The sequence below is a fragment of the Anabrus simplex genome, chromosome 2 (genome assembly GCF_040414725.1).
Source record: "Anabrus simplex isolate iqAnaSimp1 chromosome 2, ASM4041472v1, whole genome shotgun sequence".
Classification (NCBI taxonomy): domain Eukaryota; kingdom Metazoa; phylum Arthropoda; class Insecta; order Orthoptera; family Tettigoniidae; genus Anabrus; species Anabrus simplex.
The window spans coordinates 974,547,971-974,572,278 of record NC_090266.1 but is presented as its reverse complement, the minus strand read 5'-3'; the positions used below and the strand labels follow the sequence as shown (position 1 = coordinate 974,572,278).

General features: G+C 39.5%; 1 protein-coding gene across 4 annotated transcripts in view; it reads left to right on the top strand.

Annotated features, from left to right (window-relative positions):
* LOC136864585 (RING-type E3 ubiquitin-protein ligase PPIL2) overlaps positions 1-24,308 on the top strand; it is a 308,814-nt gene that overhangs the window by 200,702 nt on the left and 83,804 nt on the right. For all 4 annotated transcript variants that reach the window (XM_067141780.2, XM_067141779.2, XM_067141781.2 and 1 more), the window contains exon 8: positions 1,967-2,118. In XM_067141780.2, the coding sequence (XP_066997881.1) occupies positions 1,967-2,118 (152 nt within the window). The remainder of the gene's footprint in view (positions 1-1,966; positions 2,119-24,308) is intronic.

The following is a 24,308-nucleotide window of genomic DNA, read 5'->3' as shown; positions in this document are numbered from 1 at the left end:
TACACAACAATTTGGTAGACTTGTGTTATAAGAATTACCATTCACTAATCATCACCAACAGCCCTTATTCTGGTGCACTCAGATCAGAGCAAATGAGGTTCCTTTTCTATTTAATCTTTCTCTCTACCATTTCTCATCCATCACTAAGTCCCGCTGTTTTGTGTTATTATTAATGAGGTACAACTATGATAATTTGGGCCTTCCTTTGCATCTCTTCCATTTTGGATTTGATTTGATTTGATTTGATTTGATTTGATTTGATTTGATTTGATTTGATTTGATTTGATTTGATTTGATTTGATTTGATTTGATTTGATTTGTTTATTTATCATCAACAGAGTTATTGATTCTCCAATTACAGATGATATAATACATTCAAATAATAACAATATTAACAGAACTTACTACTACCACTAATTATAAATAAGCAATATATAATATATACATATTTACAAAACACATTAGGAAGGAAAAAAGACATGTTTTGAAATGACCGAAGGAAGGAAGTATAACTTTCAGTTACTAAATGGGCAGAACAAGATACAAGGAACACTCCGTCTATGAAGTGTCCATAAGACGTCTGCGAATTTCACTAGCTGACAAGTGAAATATATCCACTATCCCGCTAATTTCGTTTAGGGATCTCAGGGCCTGCATAAACCAAGAGTTCCTGTGTGATTCCGTTCTGCACCTGGGTAAGTGAAAGGTGACAGCTTGTCGGGTATTGCGGGAAGGAACATGAATTGGTAGCAACTGGAGTAAATTGGGACAGTCAAATAAATTACCGATACATTTGTGTATGAGACGTGCATTGACATACCTGCGCCTAGTCCTAAGCGACTCAGTACACATATTTGTACAAAACAAATCATAATCTGTCGATGACAGCTTGATACCCAAACACTTTTTACTAATCCATTTTGAGAATCTGATCTGTACTCGCTCTAAGGCATTAACTAAGTATTGCTGTGAGGGGATCCACACTTCAGAACAGTACTCTAGACTAGATCGTGTAAACGAAAAATACAGGGTTTTCAATGGGACAACAGATTTAAAACTCTTGCAATTTCTTTTGAGGAAGCCTAACGTTTTAAATGCCTTGTTAACAATATTTAACACATGCTCATTGAAAGACAGACCATTTTGATTACTAAAAATAATACCAAGATCATTAATTTTATTAACACGCTTCACTTCTTGATTCCCTACATTATAATTGAATACATTAACTTGCATTTTTCTCGTGAAGGATATCGCACTGCACTTTGAAATATTTAGGGTTAAATGCCAGTTTTTGCACCAATCACTAATATTATTTATATCAGACTGTAACAATTCGCAATCACTCATCTTTTCAATTACTCTGTAGATTTTAAGGTCATCAGCATAGAGCAGGTAGTTGCTCGAATGGATTTGTGATGCCAGATCATTAATAAATAGAAGGAAACATAAAGGTCCCAGTAGTGAACCTTGTGGGATGCCAGACATAGGCTGATAAGGGCGAGAAATGATACCCTCGTATTTTACTGAATACCTTCTTTCGTTAAGATAGCATTTAAACCATTCAAGCAAGCTTCCATGAATGCCATATGCTGACAACTTAGTCAGAAGAGCATTATGCTGCACTGAGTTGAAAGCCTTGGAAAAGTCCGTGTACACGGCATCAACCTGCTTGCAATTGTCCAGAGCGCTAGATATGAAGTGGGAGTACACAGCAAGATTGGTGGTAGTTGAGCGTTTCTGGACAAACCCATGCTGGTTTTTGAATTCCTTCTTAAGTTATATGTTTAATATATCCAAACCGTGTCAGTCTATTTAGCCCCATTATTATCTATCAATGTTTCCACTCTCATTCTCTTTTACCATACATTTCCATTTCTCTCTCCCCCCCCTGTAAAATACACCTCAGAAATGTCATATCTTTTCCCTTGTACTAATATTTAATTGAAAAATGTGTCTGTTTCAGATCCAGGGAGGTGACCCTACTGCCACAGGAAATGGTGGTGAATCAATATGGGGAAAACCTTTTGAAGACCATTTCAAACCCAATCTTACCCATTCTGGCAGAGGAATTCTCTCTATGGCAAATAAAGGGCCCAACACTAATGGCTCTCAGTTGTAAGATTTCCAGTTTTAAAACTGTGTTATTTAGTAGAAGGTTGTGTTATCTTGCTTATACTGTTATTACTTTCATGGCTGAATGGATTGGCCACGCATGTTAACGTATTACAGCTATGGAGCCAAGCTATGCATTCGGGAGACACGTGAGCTCAAACCCATCTGTCAGCTGCCCTGAGAATGGTTTTCTGTGGTTTCTCATTTTCACTTCCAGGAAAATGCTGGGATAGTTCCTATTCATAGACCACACACGATTCTTTCCACCTTCTTACCCAGTTTAACCCACTCGACTCATTTGACGTGACGTTCACGCGAGCATTGGCCAGGACTTCAACTCAGACGACGAGACATTCACGCGCCAAGCCGAGTCGTATGTATTAGCTTATATTTTGACCACCCCTGGAAGGATTTTACTTTTGCGAACTTCAATGAATAGAACAGGAATGTGGCTTGTTTACAGCTCTCCATCTAAGAATATGTACCGTAATTTATTGCCGAATTATAGCTTCTGAAATCACAAACATTTCACCAGGTGTCAGTCAGTGCCCTAGCCATGACAAGGGGCATAGTATAAAGACTAGTGAGAGCAATGCTATTGCTGAGTTAATTGAAAGTGTTTTAGAAAGTAATTCGGAGGACAGTGATGGCGATTATGGTAATATTGAAGAAGAAATTTAACGTGAAAGTGCCACTTCATCTGATACGAGTGACTGTGAAATCATACCTAAAACCCCGCTTGCGAAAGTAAATCATAGTGACTTGGCGTGGATTAGTAATAGTGATAACCAACCAATTAATGATCACTTCACAGTCTTTCCAGTGGCATCAGGAGAACTGAGAGACAAATACTTAGATGATTCTGTATCGGAGTTGTTTTTTTCCCATATTGTGCAGGAAACAAATATTTATGCTATGGAAAAATTATCGGAATCAGATAGGAAATAAAGAATAGATGCTAAGTGGTTTTGACACTAATGTGGATGAAATTAAGGCCTACTTTGCTCTCTGCATTCTGATATCCCAAGTTCATAAGCCTCGCATCCAATTACATTGGAACAAAAATAAATGAATTGAGACCCCAAAAAAGTGCGAAGTGCCCGTACATATATCCAAATGTTTTGAGATTTATCACATAAAATCTTTGTTCTGACGTCATTTTTGGTGAGTAAAATTAATTTGAATGCTTCACTGAAAACTCTGCATGAAAATTCTGGTTGCTATTCCATTTATGGCATTTATTTCAGAGCGGTGCACAGTAGCTCTGACCGGGTGCCTTACCTCGTGCTGAGGAGGATTTAAATATGATTTCTAAGTGAGTGCATGAGACCATTAAACCTGACGTGATTGGGTTAATTCGCCATCATTAATTACCTCCTTAACTGAAGTTGGTGTCAGGAAGGGCATCCGTTCATAATTTAAATTCATCTTGCTTCATCCCCGATCCCGTATCAAGAAATGGGACTTAGGAGTAGACATACATAGATACCATTATTATAATATTCATTATCTGAAATGTAAGATTATGATATATAGAGTACTGAGCAACTTGGCCGTGCGGTTAGGGTCGCATAGCTGTGAACTTTCATTCGGGAGATGGTGGGTTCGCATCCCACCGTCGGCAGTCCTGAAGGTGGTTTTCCGTGTTGTTGTTGTGTTCTTTTTTGCAAGTGGCTTTATGTCACACTGACACAGACAGGTCTTATGGTGACGATGGGATAGGAAAGGGCTAGGAGTGTGAAGGAAGTGGCCGTGGCCTTAATTAAGGTACAGCCCCAGCATTTGCCTGGTGTGAAAATGGGAAACCACGGAAAACCATCTTCAGGGCTGCCGACAGTGGGATTCGAACCCACTATCTCCCGGATGCAAGCTCACAGCTGCGTGCCCCTAACCACATGGCCAACTCGCCCGGTATTACCTATTTTCACACCAGGCAAATGCTGGGGCTGTACCTTAATTAAGGGCAAGGCTGCTTTCTTCCCAATCCTTGCCCTTTCCCATCCTTACGTCCCCAAAAACCTTCTGTGTGTTAGTGTGATGTTAAACCACTGGCAAAAAAAATAAATATGAAATTTCAAGTAAGGAAATACTGTATTAGCCTGAATATAAGACGATGTTTGTTACATTAAAATATACTAATAAAAACCATAGTCTTATGTGTGATATCTAACATTTAAAGAGTAATTTTTATGAGGGTCGGTTTGTGTAATTCCTGAATTTTACTGGCGTATGTGGCAGAAGTCACCACACAGATCACAGCTGAGCTCAAGGTCATGAACAAACCAAAAAATCTTGAGTTTTGACAATATTTTCCAATTTGTGGCTTGTGATCTATTGTTGCTTGGGTTGGCATTATTGTGTTCATGCATTCAGTTTTGGTCCCTCTTCCCTACATAGTGCATTATGTGGAAAGGAGAGTATATTTGTCACTTCACTTAAATAAAGAAGTGAGAGGTTATGATATAAACTTCAAACTGTAAATTTTACACTGGGCAAAAAATGTACTAAAAATATAGAAACTGAAACAAAAAATTACACTGTATAACAAAATAAAAACGATGGACCAGAAAGGAATTTTCCAATGGCAATAAAAATCAGTGGATGTGAGGAACAGACGTGGAAAAACAAACGATCAAAAGTGCAGAACAATCGAATGATTCATTGCAGAGTTAGAGCGTTACAAAGTGAGGAAGTCAATAAGGTGTTGGTCCACCCCTGGCCTGGATACAAGCTGTCACTCATCGTGGCATAGACTGATAAAGGTCCCAGATGGTGTCCTCCAGAATTTCGTGCCAAATGGTCTCCAACTGTTGGGCTAAATCGGCGACATTCCGGGATGTTCGCAATCGCCTTCCCATGACGTCCCAAATGTGCTCTGTGGGAGTGAGGTCAGGCGACTGAGATGGCCAAGCAAGAATAGGGCAAGCTTGAAGACAGTTCATAGCAACACGTGCCGTGTGCGGCCGGGCATTATCCTGTTGGAAAGTAAGGCCTGGATGTCGCTGAAGGAACGGTAACACAACCGGCCGTAGAATGACATCAACATACTGCTGTGCTGTCAGTGTGCCAGGAATGACTACCAGAGGGGTCCAGCTATCAAAAGAGATGGCACCTCAGACCATCACCCCCTGTTGTGGGGCTGTGTGGCATGCGATAGTCAAGGCAGGATTCCCACGCTGGCCTGGACATCTCCAAACACGTCTGCGGTTGTCGTCAGGGCACCGTTGGAAACGGGACTCATCCCTAAAGACTATACGTCCCCAGTCAGCCCAGTTCTACTTTGCTCAAGCGCGGCACCGATGTAATCTGGCTTGACGGTGAACAGGCGTGAGTGGTAATCGGCATAACGGGCGGCGCAAGCGCAAATTCCTCTCACTCAGGCGTCTGTTGATGGTCATGGTGGACATGTGTGCGGGTCACACGCTGGATCATGGATAACGATGACTCCAGCGCTGTGACAGCTGTTCTGACAGTCGCTCTGTCTGCCCATGCTGTTGTAGCCCTCGGTCGGCCACTGCCGTCCTGACGCTGATGCCTGCCGTTGCTGACCCACGCTTGCCAGCATCGTCTGATCGCCGCATCACTTCGACCCAAATGTCCAGTGACAGCTTAATTCAACCAACCAGCTTCTTTCAATCCAATTTCACAACCTCTTTCAAACTCTGACATCGCTTGTAATGAACACGAATCCTTCGGCGTAGCATTCTTACAGCCAACGTTAAGATATCGCAGTCGAATGCAACAGCTACTTTGAGCATACGCTTCAGAATTGCGCCTTATATGCACCTGATGCATGTGCAGTTCGGATGCGCGGGAGCTCCCGCTATTCTTTCATTGGACACAAAACTTTCGGTCCGAATGTCTTTGCATACGTAATTTCCTTACAATCGGGCAACGCCTTCCCGGTACGTTTTTTTTTATACCGAGTTTTTTGAGTCAAACGTGTTGACAGAATGAAAAAGAATGTAGGAATGCTGGCACATCAAGAGAAGCATTCAGGGGATCAAAGACAAGAAAACTGAACAAATTTTATAGACTTGTTACTGGATTCATGTAGGAGAAATGAAACTAACGTTTTCCAGTTAATCACTGAGTTTTTAGAATGAAGACATTTGGAGGTGGCATGCGAGTTCAGAGTTTCGGTAAGGCTACAGGTAGATGGGCATATTTAGATGCAATATTAGTCCATAGAATAACACAAGAAATATACATGTAGTGTGTAACTGTACAGAATCTTAACCCCAAGTGAAGAAGTCAGTTTTGTAATTACGGCATTATTTAATCCCTTATTGTAAGTTATGTATTTATTAATATATTGTAAGCATTATTTGTTTTATTGTAAGAACACCATGTCAAATAGGTGACTTTCTGTGGTACCAAAATTTGGGAATCTGTATTAGACAAAATTAATTATACCAATATAAATGGTCCGTTATTGGACATTATAAATTTTACAGCTAGCTCATTCTTGGTTGCCAGCGTTTCGCCCTCGTGTGCTAGGGTGGGCTCATCAGTTGGTACCTAGCACACTTACCAATACGCTGGCTAGTGCATACCGTGGAGGCCACTGCGTAGGCTAACTGGAGCCACCGGCAGTGCCAATGCACTAAGAGACTTTGTCTTATCACTAAAAATTGATGCCTGCTTGGCCATCAGATGATATATGTTGATTCCCATAGGGAATCTGAAATATTTGTCCTGAATGAGCAAATTTATAATACCAATATAAATGGTCCGTTATTGGACATTATAAATTTTCCAGCTAGCTCATTCTTGGTTGCCAGCGTTTCGCCCTCGTGTGCTAGGGTGGGCTCATCAGTTGGTACCTAGCACACTTACCAATACGCTGGCTAGTGCATACCGTGGAGGCCACTGCGTAGGCTAACTGGAGCCACCGGCAGTGCCAATGCACTAAGAGACTTTGTCTCATCACTAAAAATTGATGCCTGCTTGGCCATCAGATGATATAGATGTTGATTCCCATAGGGAATCTGAAATATTTATCCTGAATGAGCAAATTTATAATACCAATATAAATGGTCCGTTATTGGACATTATAAATTTTCCAGCTAGCTCATTCTTGGTTGCCAGCGTTTCGCCCTCGTGTGCTAGGGTGGGCTCATCAGTTGGTACCTAGCACACTTACCAATACACTGGCTAGTGCATACCGTGGAGGCCACTGCGTAGGCTAACTGGAGCCACCGGCAGTGCCAATGCACTAAGAGACAAGAATGAGCTAGCTGGAAAATTTATAATGTCCAATAACGGACCATTTATATTGGTATTATAAATTTGCTCATTCAGGACAAATATTTCAGATTCCCTATGGGAATCAACATCTATATCATTAGACAAAATTAGGCGATATATATACAGTATAAGTTGGGTAAGAGGTTGGTTTGTCCAACATGACGCACATCACTCAACAGGTTTTAGGGCATCAGTACGCTAATGTTTAGTATCAGTATTTTTAAAAACGGCGTGCCACATGTGCCGAGAATGCAAAGTAGTGATTAGCTCGGACGGAGAAAAATGCAAGAGTAAGGAGGTGATGACTGGTAGGAGAACTGTGTTACTGGTATAGTTTATTTAATAGCTGGTTAGCCAGGAGTGCGATTGTCTCTGAGAATTGTGGCTTATCTTGACTCTTGACTGAGACATCTGATTAACTTCTGTGTAACGGCGACGTCTGCTGAATGTGCTGTGCAGTGCTAAGCTAGTGAACATCATACTGTGAGTATGTATTTGCCGTGATCTCCGACCATGAACTGGAATTAAAATTAATGTTGCTACATTATCGTCAAATGTAGCGATGCATGAAGGTATCCAACCCTAACTTCAAAACTGCCTTAAAAGGGTTTTCCACCAAATCAACACTTGTTATGTACTGAAGTAGTTTTATTACACTAGAGGACCAGTTTAAACTCATCATGGAGTCATCTTCAGCTCAAACATTGAAAATCAAGAACCATTATACAATTACATACATACTGATAAAAATGTTATAATAAAATATCATATGTAATATCAAACCGTCGAGGGTTCTGGAAAATTATTCCTTTTTGCCCTGTTACTTACATTTATATAAGTGTCTGATTTTAAAACTCATATTGAAATTAACTAATGTTACACATAAATAATTTATGCTGCAGTACGACTGAAATTCTTTCTTGTAGAACTTCTGTGAACTGTGGATATATTGGTCTTTTCTGGTATATATTAAACTAATGTCAAATAGGCCTTGCTTACAAAATTTTGTCTAATATTGGCAATATATTGGTGTTTTGGAAGGGAACGCACTTTAAGGTGATTATTGCTTGTTATTATTACGTTATGCACGGATAACCCGTAAACTTCTGATGTTTGATGTGTCTATTATACAACTTGTGGTGTTAAAAATATGTGAATGTTCCCTTCCTTGCCTGTGTTGTCCTACCGCTGGAAGTGTTAGCTGTACCCTCTGTACACTACAGTTTCTACAGTTTTAAAAGCACTTAGCTGAAATATTGTACGCACGTTCTCAATACCATGCCTGATACGCTGGTGCATTTTCAAGTATCATTTTAAATTAAAATGTAATAAATTTTAAAATGACATTTTCACATATTCTTTTTTAAATTTTAAAGTGCATTTTATGCAGAATCACTGCTTATTTTCTTCTGATACTTTTGTGACATATCTAGAGCCTCAACTTGAAAACCTGTGCAACAAAATTTTGTTATATCTTTAAATTACTTGAATTTTAAGAAACAGTATTTTGTTTTAAATCTGTATGAAATATTCTGATATTCATATCCTAATTTCTGTACTATATCATTAACTGGGAATCTGGTGCACAGGACATATTTATTTATTTATTTATTTATTTATTTATTTATTTATTTATTTATTTATGTATTTATTTATTTATTTATTTATTTATTTATTTATTTATTTATTTATTTATTTATTTATTTATTTATTTAACCAAAACAGCGATGAAAAAAAAATTTACAATGGAGTAGCACATAGGAAACATTAAAAAAATTAAGTGGAAGAACAATGAGGAAAAAACATCTAATGCTAAAAATAGAGGAAAAATTAAAATTCAAACAAAATAACTGTAGACACACCAATTAACAACAAAACATGAAGGCAAAAGAAACGAGGATAATTAAAGATTGAATGTCAAACGAAGAGAAGAACTTATAGCTAGGCACACTAAGATAAATACAGATATAACACATAAGTAACAGTTTAGTACAGTAAAAAATAAATATTACATTATGTACAAAAGATGGGACAGCAAAGCGAAGAGAAGAAAGGAATATGAAGGAGGCATACGAAGAATAAACGTCCAAGTTCCTGTCAGAAGATAAAGAGGGGAAGGAGGGTTGGTATGTGAATAAATAAAGTTCTTTGAATGAGAGAGAGGCGGGAATATGGAATATGAAGGGGTGGATTAATCCTGTTTTTGCGAGTTGGAACATACAGGGAAAAGAAGGATGCAGGTTCAGGAGAACAAAATAAACCATTAACAGTGTTATATAGGAATCTAAGGTCAGCTACTTTCCTGCAACTAGATAACGCATGAAGGTTTAACTTATCCAGTATCTGATTACTGCTCAAGTTTCGACAATCAGATACTCTGGCTCTAACAATAGCACAGAAGAAAGATTGCACGCGGTCAATGTGATTCAGATTAGTGGGTGAAGAGGTAGACCTAATGGAAGACGCAAATTCAATAATCAGTAGGATGCAAGATACATAGTAGGCTTTGAGGGTGTGGATATTGGTGATGTCAGAAAATCTATACAACAAACCAAGAAGTGACATTACTCGTGAGGTTATCTTTTGTATATGGGGGACAAATAACAATTTACTGTCAAACAACACTCCTAAGTCATTTTGTTCTGTTAGAGTTGGGAATGGGTTACCGAGGAGGGAGTATTTACTAAGAATAGGGGATTTACGAAGCGTGATCGAAATAGATGAACACTTGGTAGGATTAGGCTTAAGACGCCATGTGGAGCACCATTCAGAGAGTGAGTTAAGCCTGCTCTGCAAGGAGCTTACATCTGATAAAGAATCGATTTATTTGAATATTTTACAGTCATCTGCAAATAGTAGAATTTCACACAAAACGGAGGATATAGTGTTAATGAGATCGTCAATAAATAGGACAAAAAGAAGGGGACCTAGGATACTGCCCTGTGGAACGCCAGAATGTACCATAACAAGAGTCGAACTGAACCCATCAAGAACCACACGCTGAGTTCTGGTATTGAGGAAGCCCTGTAGGAGAGTTAGGAAGCGACCATGGATATTAAAACGTTCTGAGAGTTTATAGGAAAGAAATGCATGGTCTACAGTATCAAAAGCCTTTGCAATATCAGTGTAGCACTCATCCAGCTGAGAACCAGCATTAAGAGCAGATGTTGCACGATGGAGAAGAACAGCCAGATTAGTTAGGCAGGAGCTACCAGGAAGAAAACCATGCTGCTGGGACGATAAATAAGGACGGGTGAAAAAAAGAAGGCACTGGTGGACAATCTTCTCACAGATGAGAGATAGGGTTGGTAATATAGAAATGGGACGATAGTTTCTGACATCAGACCTCTTTCCACTTTTAAAAACTGGAGTGATGTTAGCAATTTCCCAGTCATCAGGAAAGTAGCCGGCTAAGAAACAACGGTTAAATATAACAGCAATAGAATGGGCCAGAGTTGTAGCGGTATTCTTAAGGAAGACAGGACTGAGGCCATCGGGACCAGTAGGTTTATTTTCTGGCAGGGAAGAAAGTAAAGAATAGACTTCTGACTCAGGGATGGAAAGATTACTGAGACTACGAGAGGAACAGAATCAATACATGGAAAATCTGGAAACTGAACAGGTGCATCAAAATTAGACGCAAGGTAATCGTTGAAAATTTCCCGTCTGTTACTACCACTCGCTAAATTATCACCCCAAGTCACTGTATCTGGCACACGCTTTGTATTTTTCCTGCTGTTTATCAGAGACCAGAATCGTTTGCTATTACTTCTCACATCTAGGCAGGCAGAGTTTATGTAGTCCAGGTAATCCCGTTTTAGAAGCTGTTTATGGTGTTTGCGCAGGTCAGAAAATTTTTTATAGCTGGCTTCAGAAGGTGACCTTTTCCAGGCTTTCCAGGCTTTCATTTTATTAATTTCTGCAATTTTGGTGTCACTTTTCTTCCATGGTGGGCATCTGGCAGATGTTTTACGAGTGGGAACAAGGTTATGGATCACAGCACGAGTCCAGTCATAGAACAAGTCCACTGCTTCTTGGACTTCACCCACTTGCAGCAAGTGCCTGGGTAGAAGAGAGAGGGTGTGATTGATAGCCTGCCAATCAATCTTTCGCCACATGGGTACGGAGTTCCTGGTATAGAGTCCATGACATTTCGGGGGGCAGGGAGGGGCAACAGAGAATATTGCCTCTACAAACTTGTGGTTTGATTAAAAAATATTTCGTCCCACAGAAATAACTGAAGGCTCAACCGAGCAGAGCAGGTAGTCAAGAAGACTATCCCCACAGGTGTTCTCTTGGATGTACTGTTGGAGGCCTAGGCCCATAATATAATGGTCGAGAAACCCGCTAGTCGAGGCTATTAGAAGGGACACCTTGCGCAGTGCAATTCCAAGATATAGAGAGGTTTATCAATAAGGTTGGCGAATTTCATTGGTCTACATGCAGTAGTTTCTGAGAAAGTGCACCCCGAATATGAAAAAATGTAAGTTATGGGGAACTTAATTTAAAGTTTTAACTTCCAATTTCAGTGCAATACCTGATGCTTAAGTCTTCAGTGCTGGCCATACTCATACTCTTCATCTTCTTCTGCCTGTGTGATATCCTTTTCCGTGATTTGATTTTCCTGGTGAGCATTTTTCTTCAAATTATCCATTGCAGAGTTGACTTTGGCTATCCTCGCCTCATTGATCGCTCTCAAAGTATTGAGAGTAAACGTACCAGGTTCAATGCCAAATTCTTCTAATAAATGAATACTGCTAGTATATATATGGTTAAAGACCAGACAGGCATCATAAGCACCTATTTTCAGCACATCCAATGAAATAAATGCTGTTTTGGGACATCGCAACCAGATCAGTCTATTGAAGCTTTCATTTGGGTTTTGGGTTTTCGCATGTAAACTTTCTTTTCTTTCTTGATGGTCTGGATGTGCTAAGAAGCAATATTTTGGTTTTATAACATCCGATACTGCTTTTGGAAGACTGTGATTATGGTGAAAAATTGAACCATCAACCTGTGACCTTTTATAACCACACCATGAAATATTACAGAGAAAATGTTGAGGGTTTTCATCAGTGATAGCTTGTGGAAGATATGTGGACCACACAGCTTGCTGCATTTTTTACATCCCCAGTGTTATTTCTTATTGCACTGTCATAGTAGTTTGGGAGTTTATGAATCTGGCAGTCAATCTTCCTTGACCCCTACAGGCTTACCATCTTCAAGTTTTTCCTTATCCAGTTCTTTTTTCAGTTTTAAATATCTGCGACCCATTCTCTTATCTGTGTGACCAACATGTTCAAGCTTTCAAGAACAGTTTTAAAGGCACTGGAATCCCCATCTCTGAGATATTCTCTGTATCATACACCTTACAGTACTTGCTCTCTGAATAACTCCAACGTATGCTGTGTCTGCCAGTGTTGTTCTTGAAAGGGATCTTCAATTTATTTATTTTTCCTGGTAAAGCACAGTATTTACTTCTAACTTTTAAGTCCAAGACCTTCCCTGTCACTACACTGATTACAGTTGATACATCATGAAGTGATGTACAGCCCTGTTTCATCCAGGTTCCATCACAAGAAACAGATGGATCTGTTTCTGGTGTTTCTAAGTTAGATTCAGTCTCTCCTTTTTCCTTTTACAGCCTCCTCAACTGAAGCTAATAATAATAATGATGATGATGATGATGCTTGTTGTTTTAAGGGGCCTAACATTGAAGGTCATCGGCCTCTAGCTGAAGCTAATAAATTAGTTCTGGAAATTTTTTTCCAAAGAAATGAGCACTCTTGAGTTGAGGTCTCTAAACCTAATAATAGGTAATGGCATATTCATTGGACCACAAAATAAAATTCCTCTCTCTCTCTCTCTCTCTCTTCCCACACCTATACACCTCATCCCATAACACAATCTAATATTTGCATCATAAACCCCCCTTTTTTTTTTTTTTTAACTGTATAGGATCACTTTAGTTGTCCATCATTCAGGTGTCTTTGAAGGGATTGTTCGGGCTTTGAGGTCCTTCGAGTACTTCTTCATACACTCCGATCTTCGTGCCCTTTTCTCAGTTGAAAATATGCGTGTTGTCGGTTTGTTTCGTGTAAGGGTAAAGCGGTGGTTTGTATTCTTGAGTTTTGTATTAAATTTTATGTTATTTGTGGTGTCTTCCGTTGTAAGGCCTATTTCCTTCAGATCCTCTCTTACTTCTCTAATCCATTTACATCCTGTTGTGGTATTTTTTGAGATGAGATTGTGTTGTACTAGTTGTTTCAGAAGTCTCGAATCCTGCATCCTCATGATATGTCCAAAGAATCTCAGTCTTCTCTTATGCATAGTATCTGTAATAGGTTCTAGCTCTTTGTACACGACTTTGTTAGGTATTATCCGCCACTGTCCATCTTTCTGGTATTTTTGTTGATGCAGGTTCTTCTAATCCTCCTTTCAATTTTCTGAAGTCTGTCAGTCTTTGATTGTTTATTCAGGTGAAAAAGTGTTTCTGCCGCATATGTAGCTTCCGGTTTTATAACTGTATTGCAGCGTTTTATTTTTGCTTTTATTGATAGACATTTCTTTTTGTAGATATCCCATGTTAATTTTTGTGCTTTAGCTTATCTATTTGTTCTTGTTTGGATTGAGATTTTTTCATTTAGGTTATGTGTTATTACTTCCCCAAGATATATAAATTGGGTTACTATTTTGATTTTATTACCATTTATGGTAACTTCTTTTAGTTGTATTGGTTTTTGGGGCATCATTTCTGTTTTTTCAAATTATATTTTCAGGCCAATTTTATTTGCAATGTTTTGAAGTTCTGATATCTGGGTTTTTGCTTCTTTTATGTCCACTGCTAGTAATGCTAAATCATTGGCGAAACCTAGGCAGTTTGTCTTGATTTTTCGGCCAATCTTTAATTTTGGGGGACGGTTCCTAAATCGTTCCCTCGTTACCATTTCTAGAGCACAATTAAATAATAGTCATGAAAGCCCATCTCCCTGCCGTATTCCAGTTTTAATTTCAAATGTCTCTTATGTTTCACCCTTAAACTTCACTTTTGATTTGGTGTTAGTCAGAATCAATTTTATCATGTTTATTAATTTGGAGTGTAGTCCAAGGTGTCTTAAAATTTTAAACAGAGATTCTCTATGGATGGATTTATTTATTAGTGATGTTTTGAACTTACTGTCTGCCTTGTATTTCTCAGATACTATGTGTAGATTACTTACAATGCCAATCCTTTCTTTATCATTATCAAGCAATTTCAAAGATTGTAAGCCATGATTGACATATGCACAGCTCTTTTGAATTGCTTTACTAAGTATTTCAATGTATATCGGTGTGAAACCACTGTTAGAAGTATCCTTGGTGTTAATGTCTGTTAAAATGCCTTCACTTATTTTTTTATGGATGCACTGCTATTCAGAATTTGAGGGACATTTCCTTTCTCTGTCTTTACATGGTGGATCTGATTCTTGTTCACTCTTTTAAACACTCTGCCACTAATTCTCCCCATATTTACACCAAGAATCATACAATAATAGAACCAGAAAAGTAATGAATGAAAAAATAACAGTAACTAATAGCATGTTGTTATTTACCACATGACAATGAAAGGAACTGGAACTACATCCACCATGTTGTCCACAGGCTTCTAAACACTCAAATCCTCAAATGACGGTCAGAGAGACGTGATATAACTGTTTGTTGTTCAACTGTACAGATGACAGCAAAATAGAGCACGTGGCAACATTACACTTCCGAGTATATACGGTCTTTTTTGTGCACTTAAAATGAAACTTCGGAATCATAATCTTGAACCCATGTTCTATTTTTACAGCCAAAAAGAAAAACCTGTTTTTTGTGAAAATTTCATCTACATTACCCTTAAGAGATAAATAACTGCATTATTTAACATACGGTCTAGCAAGGTGATTGGAATAAAACGAACCATTTATTTCTGTAAAAATTCTCATGTTTAAGAATATCCATCTAGCCATAGCCTAACTGAATTGAATACAAGCCTGGGATAATGAAAATAAATGATGCAACATTCAGGAGTGTATTTATCATGTCAGACTACTGCAGTGTATTTATGATGTCAGACTACTGCCTACTGGCAGATTTCAATGATAAATTTGGTTGTCAATTACTGTTACATAATAAAACTGAGGAAAGCCCACAATATTTTATATTAAGATACAATTTTTTTATTCTCAGATTTACTTTAGGGCTTATTAAATAAAATTAGGTATAGGAGAGCTTGAATATGTTGTAATTACATTAATTATTTAATTTTTCTTGTAAATACCATCAAAAAATTCAGGATTGTCTTGTATGTAAGGCTGTTGTATATTCGGGCCAGTATGATAAAGTCAACTGGGCTTGAGTCAGCCAGGGTCAGCCACTTTATAATGATTGCAATCAAACATCTATATCATTCCTTTAACCTCTCAGTGATGCTCACTACATGGTATGTGTGTATATGGTACTGTTGATAAACTTAACCATGATAGGTTAAAATGACTGTTTGATCCGTATTGACTAGTTTGAATGTAGTACAGAAATATTTAAAATAGCTCTGTTTGAATCAGCCTTGTCAATACCCTTATTAATGAATTAATCTGACCACTGATGAAGGGAATGGTTGAATTCCAGAAACATGTTTGGTTGAATAAATAATTTTATTTCATTAATAAGTGTATTGACAAGGCTGATTCAAATATAACTATTTTAAATATTTCTGTACTACATTCTGTATATGGTACTGTGATCTGGCGATTACGATCAAAGTTGATTTTTAACTCATTTCTCCTTGAAGTGGAAGGTTTGAGCTTTCGAATTATATATCTTGATCCGTATTTTGATATTGTTTTCACTGAAATTTGAGTGATATTCCAATTTAAAGATTGATGTTTTTCCACAAGGAAATTAGTTTAAATACCTAACCACCTGTTCAGTACTGTACAATTATTCATGTATAATCAGTAGTCAGTTTAAGCTTAAATTAGGACATGTTTTGGTCCTTATAAGGACCATCTTCAGGTAACATGAAAGATACAAGTTAAAATTAAAACAGTGCAAAGACATTTAAATCAAAAACAAATATAAACCACCCCCTGTGGGTGGGAGACACAGACGAAGAATACAAACACGGTATCCCCTGCCTGCGGTATGAGGCTACTAAAAGGGTAACACCCCCTGCGGGTGGGGGACGCAAATGCAGAATACACCCCCCTGTATCCCCTGCCTCTTCTAAGAGGCGACTGAAAGGGGCAACTTAGGCGCACACATGGATTGTGCTTTGGTATCATGTGTTGAACCCACCTGTAGATGGGAGGGGCTGAATACATTCAGAGGTAATCCCTGCCTGTCGTAGAAGGCGACTAAAGGGGTCATCTGGCCATCGGTACCCTCTTTATTTTTTATATTTTTTGAGGGTTAGTTGTAGACCGATTCATAATTCTTGATGTGCGTGCTGCTCGGAGATGGGCCTCTTACATGTGCGACTACGCTCGAAAGGCCACTGGTGACCCCGAGAATTCAGTTGGGTTGGAGCGCCATGTACCCGCGCAGTATTATCCGCCTGATAACACAGGTCCCCGCACAGCCGAATGCCAGAAGGACATATTTTTATTAACTGTTTATTATTTTTGTTAATCTATACTTATTACTCTGTACATGCTATGGGGTACATGCTATTGCGGGTGATTGGAGAAAGGGAGTCCTAATGCTGATTTCATCAGTCATTCTGAATTAGGCATCGTCTAATATCGGACCCCAGGCTATACCTGCTATGACCAGGTGGGTATTGCCTTGGCTGCTTGGTTCATCTACAGAGGCCCCTGATCAGAGTGGGTGACATTCAGGGAGGATGATTTCAGGCATGGCTTTGAAACGTCTTCAGCCTGCCCAATGTGGTCCCCCACCGAAGTCTTTAACTTTTGTTTCCTTGAAGGGTTCAATCCCCTGGGAACAACTGCAATGTGAAGGAATGGGATACAGCTTCCCTAGGTTTCTGGTTGCTACCAGAACTGATGGGAGTGACTTCAAGCTGATAAAGTCTATTTTGTTCAGTAGGCACATAGAAGGTGTCTACGGCGAACTGGAATATCTGAAGGGAAAAAAATGTGCAATGGTAGTTTGTTGCTAAAGATGTGCACTGCTGTGCAAGCCAGTCGGTTGCTCAAGTACGTCCACTTTGGCGATATTACCGTCAAGGTGGAGGACCACAACACCTTGAATCTGGTTCGTCGGGGTATCTTCCACTGCGATCTCATCTTGAACACTGACGATGAGTTGATGGAAGACATGAAGCACCATGGCCTCTCACACGTCCGGTGCATTACGTGCAAAGTCAATGGCGAAGACATTGCCACGGGCGCGTTCGTAGCCTCCGTCAAATTGTCAGTGTTACCAGAAAAAGTCAAGGTAACAACCAATCGCTGCGATGTGAGGCCGAACATCCCACCTCCCATGCATTGCTATCAATGCCAGAGGTTTGGGCTTATGGTGTCTCGCTGTTTGAATCCATTTTTGTGTGGTTCATGTGACAGAGGAGCTCACAGCACGGAAGAGTTCACAACTCCTTACAGGTGCACTAACTGCCCTGCTCTTCATTCACCCCAAGATCGGAACTGTCCACTATATCTCGGTGAGAAGAATATCCAGGAGATCAAGACCCTGGATGGTCTTTCCGTAAGTTAAATTCTATGAATGCACCTGCCAATATGCTAGACTACACAAAGATAGCACAGAGTCTTCCAGGTTCATCATTTACATCTTCTAAACCTGTTATGATCTCTGAGCCCAAGGCGGCTGTTACTCCTGTGAGCAAAGCCGTAAAGAGTAAAAGCTCGAAGGGGAGGACCTTTGACTACAAAGAAGTCTGTGCCGGCTGGGACTCCTAAGCAGGCACAGCAGGGGAAAAAGGCCAAGTCTTCACCTCAGAGAGGTCAGCGAAAGCTGTGCCCTTGCCGGTGGAGGCGGCATCGTCGACCAGGGTTGGGAAAATATCTCCCAGACCGTTTAAACAAGAAAAGTAAGCGGAGAAGAGGAGTGTCTTTACCAAGCACTCCCGCACTTCTCCCGCGAGGAGGAAATCCTGCCCTCCGTCTGGAGGGAATGAATCAGCGCCAGCAGTTACTCCTGCTCCTAAACCTGCATGGTTCCCTCGTAGGAGGAAATCCCGCCCCCAAAACGCTTCGAAGTTCTAGGCGCCAGTCCCCTTATCTGTTGATGACGGGGTGGACGTTGGGCTCTCATCTACATCTACTGATGTAGATGTTGATGTCAGTGCTTAGGTTTTAAAACATCTGCTTTAACCTAACACACTTCTGTTTTAGTCCACACCATGACAATGGTACAGTGGAATTGTAACGGTTATGATAGGCATCTTGCTGAGCTGCGCCAGCTAATTAGTGAGTTTCCAGTGAGTATAGTCTGCATTCAGGAAACTAATCCAGACCGGATCATTATACGGTCTTGAGAAATTTACGACTGTACTCGACAGAAAGACATTATGCTTACCGGGCTTCCGGTGGCATTGGCATTTTTGTCCGTTCTGATACCTGCAGTGAAGAGGTTCCACTAAGAATCCCGCTTGAGGCAGTAGCAGTTCACATTCTGCTGCCTGTCATAGCAACAGTGTGTAATGTTCACTCTTTACCAGGCCAGCCAGCCTCTTAATATAAATGATGTAACTGATCTTACAGATCAGCTTCCACTTCCATTCCTCTTACTGGGCGATTTTAATTCACTTTACCCTATATGGGGCTCTGAAATGCCTTGTCCCAAGGGGGGGGGGGGAGTTGGAAACATTAGTAAGAGACCTGGATTTATGTATTTTGAATACAGGTGAACAACTCATTTCAATGTACGTTACGGCACATACTCTCGCTTAGACATTAGTCTATGCAGCCAAAAGCTGGTTCCCCTGTTTCGGTGGAATACACACAATGTTCTCTGTCACAGTGACCATTTTCTCATTGTTCTTACTTTGTTGAAACAGAAATCCATCTTGGCTCCTCCTCGATGGATTCTTAAACATGCTGATTGGCCGAAGTTCACATCACTAGCTGTCTTTAACGACGTGACCAGGCGGAGCATAGACGGTGATATAATTACATAACACAAGTTTTCTTACTGCTGCTGAGGAGTCCATTCTATCGTTTTCAGGGACTCCTCGCCGAAAACTTGTCCCTTGGTGGAACGAAGAAATTGCAGCAACTATCAAAGAACACCATCACGCTCATAAACGCTATCGTAGGCAGCCTACTGTGGCCAACTTGGTAACATTTAAAAAATTCTGTGCTAAGGCACGAGTTCTTATTCAACAGAGTAAGAAAGCTTCATGGAAGAGATATGCGTCATCTGTGACGTCACATACTCAATCATCTCAAGTGTGCACTAAACTTCGACGTATCATAGGTAATACCAATATAAATGGTCCGTTATTGGACATTAGAAATTTTCCAGCTAACTCATTCTTGTTGCCAGCGTTTCGCCCCCATGTGCTAGGCTGGGCTCATCAGTGGTACCTAGCACACCTACCAAGACGCTGGATAGTGCATACCACGGAGGCCACTGCGTAGGCTAATTGTAGCTACTGGCAGTACCAATGCACTATGAGAGACTTTGTCTCATTATCAAAAATTGATGCCTGCTTGGCCATCAGATGATATAGATGTTGATTCCCATAGGGAATCTGAAATATTTGTTCCGAATGAGTAAATTTATAATACCAATATAAATGGTCCGTTATTGGACATTATAAATTTTCCAGCTAACTCATTCTTGTTGCCAGCGTTTCGCCCCCATGTATACACGGATCATCTTCAGCATCGGGAGTTTCCATTGCAGGCAGTATCATCACTGAACCACTCTCAATTGCTAATCATCTAGCCAGTCATTTCACGGATGTGTCTGGCTCCGGGAATATCCATCGTGACTTCCTCGCTCTGAAGCGGGAGGCAGAATGTCATCACCTCAGTTTTGCCACTCAAGCTTCAGAGGACTATAACATATGCCCTTTACAGAGTGGGAACTCCGCAGGACGTTGGCGCTATGCAGGGACACTTCTGCTGGACCAGACAGTGTCCATAACCAGATGTTGAAACACCTTAGTGAGGATAGTCTGTTACATCTCCTTCGTGTGCTCAACCGAATCTGGCCGGGCTGAGTGGCTCAGACGGTTGAGGCGCTGACCTTCTGACCCCAACATGGCAGGTTCGATCCTGGCTCAGTCCGGTGATATTTGAAGGTGCTCACATATGTCAGCCTCGTGTCGGTAGATTTACGGGCACGTAAAAGAACTCCTGCGGGACAAAATTCCGGCACCTTGGCGTCTCAGAAAACTGAAAAATAAGTTAGTGGGACATAAAGCCAATAACATTATTATCAACCGAATCTCGATAGAGGGTGTGTTTCTATCTCAGTGGCGAGAGGGCATAGTAATTCTTATCTTCAAGCCTGACCAAAAATCCTAAGTATGCAGGAAGTTACAGACCTATTTGTCTTACTAACTGTTTGTGTAAGCTATTTGAGAGGATGGTAAATTGGCGACCTTCAGTTCCCTGTCTTGTCATACAACGAAGTGTGGTACCTCCGTGCATAACACGACGACCTGAAATAATCCTGGATTTGCACACTGGCCCAAAAGAAAAACATGGACCCCTCAATTTATCGGAGGCTCTTCCTGTCCGTTGTTGGCCCTTATCCAGATTCAGTTGTCGTTTACATGGATGGTTGGAGGACAGAAACAAAAGTGGGCTTCTTTACAAAGGAAAAATTAAATGTAACCTCCTATCTATGTATCTTGTGATGAAACTGGGCTGTGCATTCGTTGTTGACAATGATGGGTTTCTTTTTGCTCTCCCAGAAACTTGTAGTGTGTACACAGTAGAGCTCTATTCTATCTGTGAAGCTCTGCGGTACACGGTGTCCGATGAGCACCGACACTTTCTGCTGAGTACCGACTCCTTGAGATCGCTACAATCTATTGGTATATGTTTTCCTCGGCATCCTCTGGTGCAGCAGATCCAGGACCTGCTGGCCTGGTTTTCGGATGCCGGCACCAGAATCACGTTTATGTGACTCCCAAGCTACAGTGGCAGGCCACTCCACTTCTAAATAAGCTGAGAGCGATAAACAAAGGTATGGATGACTTCCCTTTGGGCTTCTCGGAGGGAAGCGGTGGTATTATGTTGTCTTCGGATTGCCACGGTATAGAAACGCACTCCTACTTACCAAAAGGAAAACCCCATCTGGTGTGTACTTGCGGCTACAATCTTACCGTGGTACACATCCTTACGGAGTGCGTGGATCTGGCCGATCTACACCGTAGTCTGAAACTCCTCAGTACCATCTCCCTCATCCTACGAGATGACGAGCAGTTAGCAGACCTCGTCATCTGTTTTATGAGGGATAGTGGTTTGTTTTATTTTATATAAACTTAGTGTTTCGTATCAGTCTTTATATTATTGTTTACTATGTTTTATTAAATTGAATCTATTTTAGTTTGTGTTTGTGTATTTTAATGTGTTTTATTTTTATATTAACTTGCATGATATATTATTGCATTTTATGGCAGTGTCTTATTCTGCCATAATCTATCATCCATCATTTTACTGAAAGTAAGGCATTGCGTATTAGATCCACTGATTATTTTAAACTCACAATCATTGTTCATCATCGTAATTTGTTTTAAATTCTACTCAGTGATTACATTTTAACATTTATATTTCAGTAATATTTCACTTTTTTACATATTATCTGTGTCGGTGCGACGTAAAGCCAATAGCAAAAAAAAAACATATTATGTGAAGAATATAACATTTTTGTACAAATCTAGGTCATTATTTTTATAAAGATTAAATAGTGTGTCAGATCGTTTAATCAGAATGTAGTAAAATAACTGGTGAATTTCATCACATATAGAATTATATTTCAATTGCTAAAGTTGGCTTTAAAATCCCCTTAACCCTCAAGAGGGTTTACTGGGAAAGAGTAAAGTTAAAACTATCAATGTAATTTTATCAGCATGTTAATTTCAAGTTACATGTCAAAAGAAATATTGTTTGAGATTAAAGAAATGTGCTTTATAGCCGAATGGATACATATCAATCCCACAGAATTTTTTAATACAATATCATGATTTACAGTGATTATCGCAATGAAACATAGTAGTAACCATGATAATTAATAGAAAATAAACACTTGCCCTCAATGTATTTCTCAATTCAATTCAATTCAGTTCAAGCTGAAAACACGATTATACATTACTTAACACAAATATTGAACAGAAAATGAAGTTACTAGAACTAAAGAGGAAGATTAAAAAATAATACAAACTTAGTTGAACTTTGTTCGATGTGGGAACGTCAAAATGTACTGTAATAATGAAAAGTATTTTAATATTTATAACAACACAACACAAACTAACTGCCAATATAAAAACATATTTATTAAAGGTAAGAAAAATTTAAAACATCTCAAAATGTTTTCTAAAAATGTTTGTGCTCGAACTTGCGCTCTTTCAGTTACTCAGCATGAGAATCTACTCTTAGCACACCCAGACCTTCAAAAAAGAAAAGAAAGTTTCCATGGGAAAACCCAAAACCGAAATGAAAGCTTCAATAAACTGATCTGGTTGTGATGCCGCAAAACAACATTAATTTCATCGGATTTGCTGAAAATTAGTGCTTACGATGCCTGTCTGGTCTTTAATCTTGGGAATATTGGTAGTATTCCTGTATTAGAAGCATATGGGATTGAAGCTTGTACGTTTACTCTCAATACTTTGAGAGCTATCGATGAGGCCAATAACAGATTTTATTTCTGTCTTATTTGTGTTTTGCGTGTCACGATTACGGGAGTAATTAGACCAAACTTTATTGATTCTTTGATTAGTAAAGCCTACAATTTCTCTGGCATATCCTCCATTAAAAAAAAAGTTCCAAGTTTTTGGAGGATTACTGTAATTGCTCTAGCAACCACTTGCTTTACATTAGGCATTTGGCTTATCAAGTCATAACGACTGGTTCGTTGTGTTCGAGAAGGACCTTTGTCTTTACAAAAAGTTTGGCCATCCTTACCGATGTAAACAAGAGGTGGTTAATTACCGGATCCCATACTTGCATCTTCATCATCACCTGATTGTTCGGAATCAGACTTATGGTCATCCATTTCCACAGTATCGTCGCCCTCTTCCTAATCCAAAGCTAAAAGAGAATTGAATTCTACATCAGACTCTTCACTATCATCAAAAATCAACTGGTGCTTATTGCCCCGTACTTCCCTCTGACCACTGCCCATATAGATGGAGCCTCGGCAATTTCACTCCAGGGTTCTTCAAATCAAATCAAATCAAAATCTCTTTATTTGCAAATGAGGTGTCTACCTCGGTGGCAAATGGTACACTAAAATACATTATTGTCAAGCACTAAATATTAAATTAACAAGAGAAGAAAATTTTCCTATAATACAATATTATACAATTTACGCTAACAATGTTTTCTATTAAACACACAGCTCATCCTTAATAAATTTATATTGTTTACAAAATTCTACTTATAATATCTCCTGTAATACTTACAAATATAGTCAACTGATATACAGTATGTGGAATTACTTCAAATGATACTATACAACTGGTATTAGATTAAACTTTACATTGCATTTATTTACTTACTTTTTTTTTTTTTTTACCCATTCTGGATCCTAAGTAGCATAACGACCTGCTGCGTCTTAACCAGAGCCCCTTTTGCCACCACTTTTCAGAGTTCCTGAAGGGCCTTCACAGCTACCGTAGCGGTCCCAGGGCCCTCGAAGTCCCCACTGTACTTCACCCCTACAGGCAGCCCCCTACTTTGGCTGTCCAAACTCCTTAGACCAGGGGATGGAATTAATTTATTCACACACATTTTTTATTTACAATAACCTGCACTGGTCGA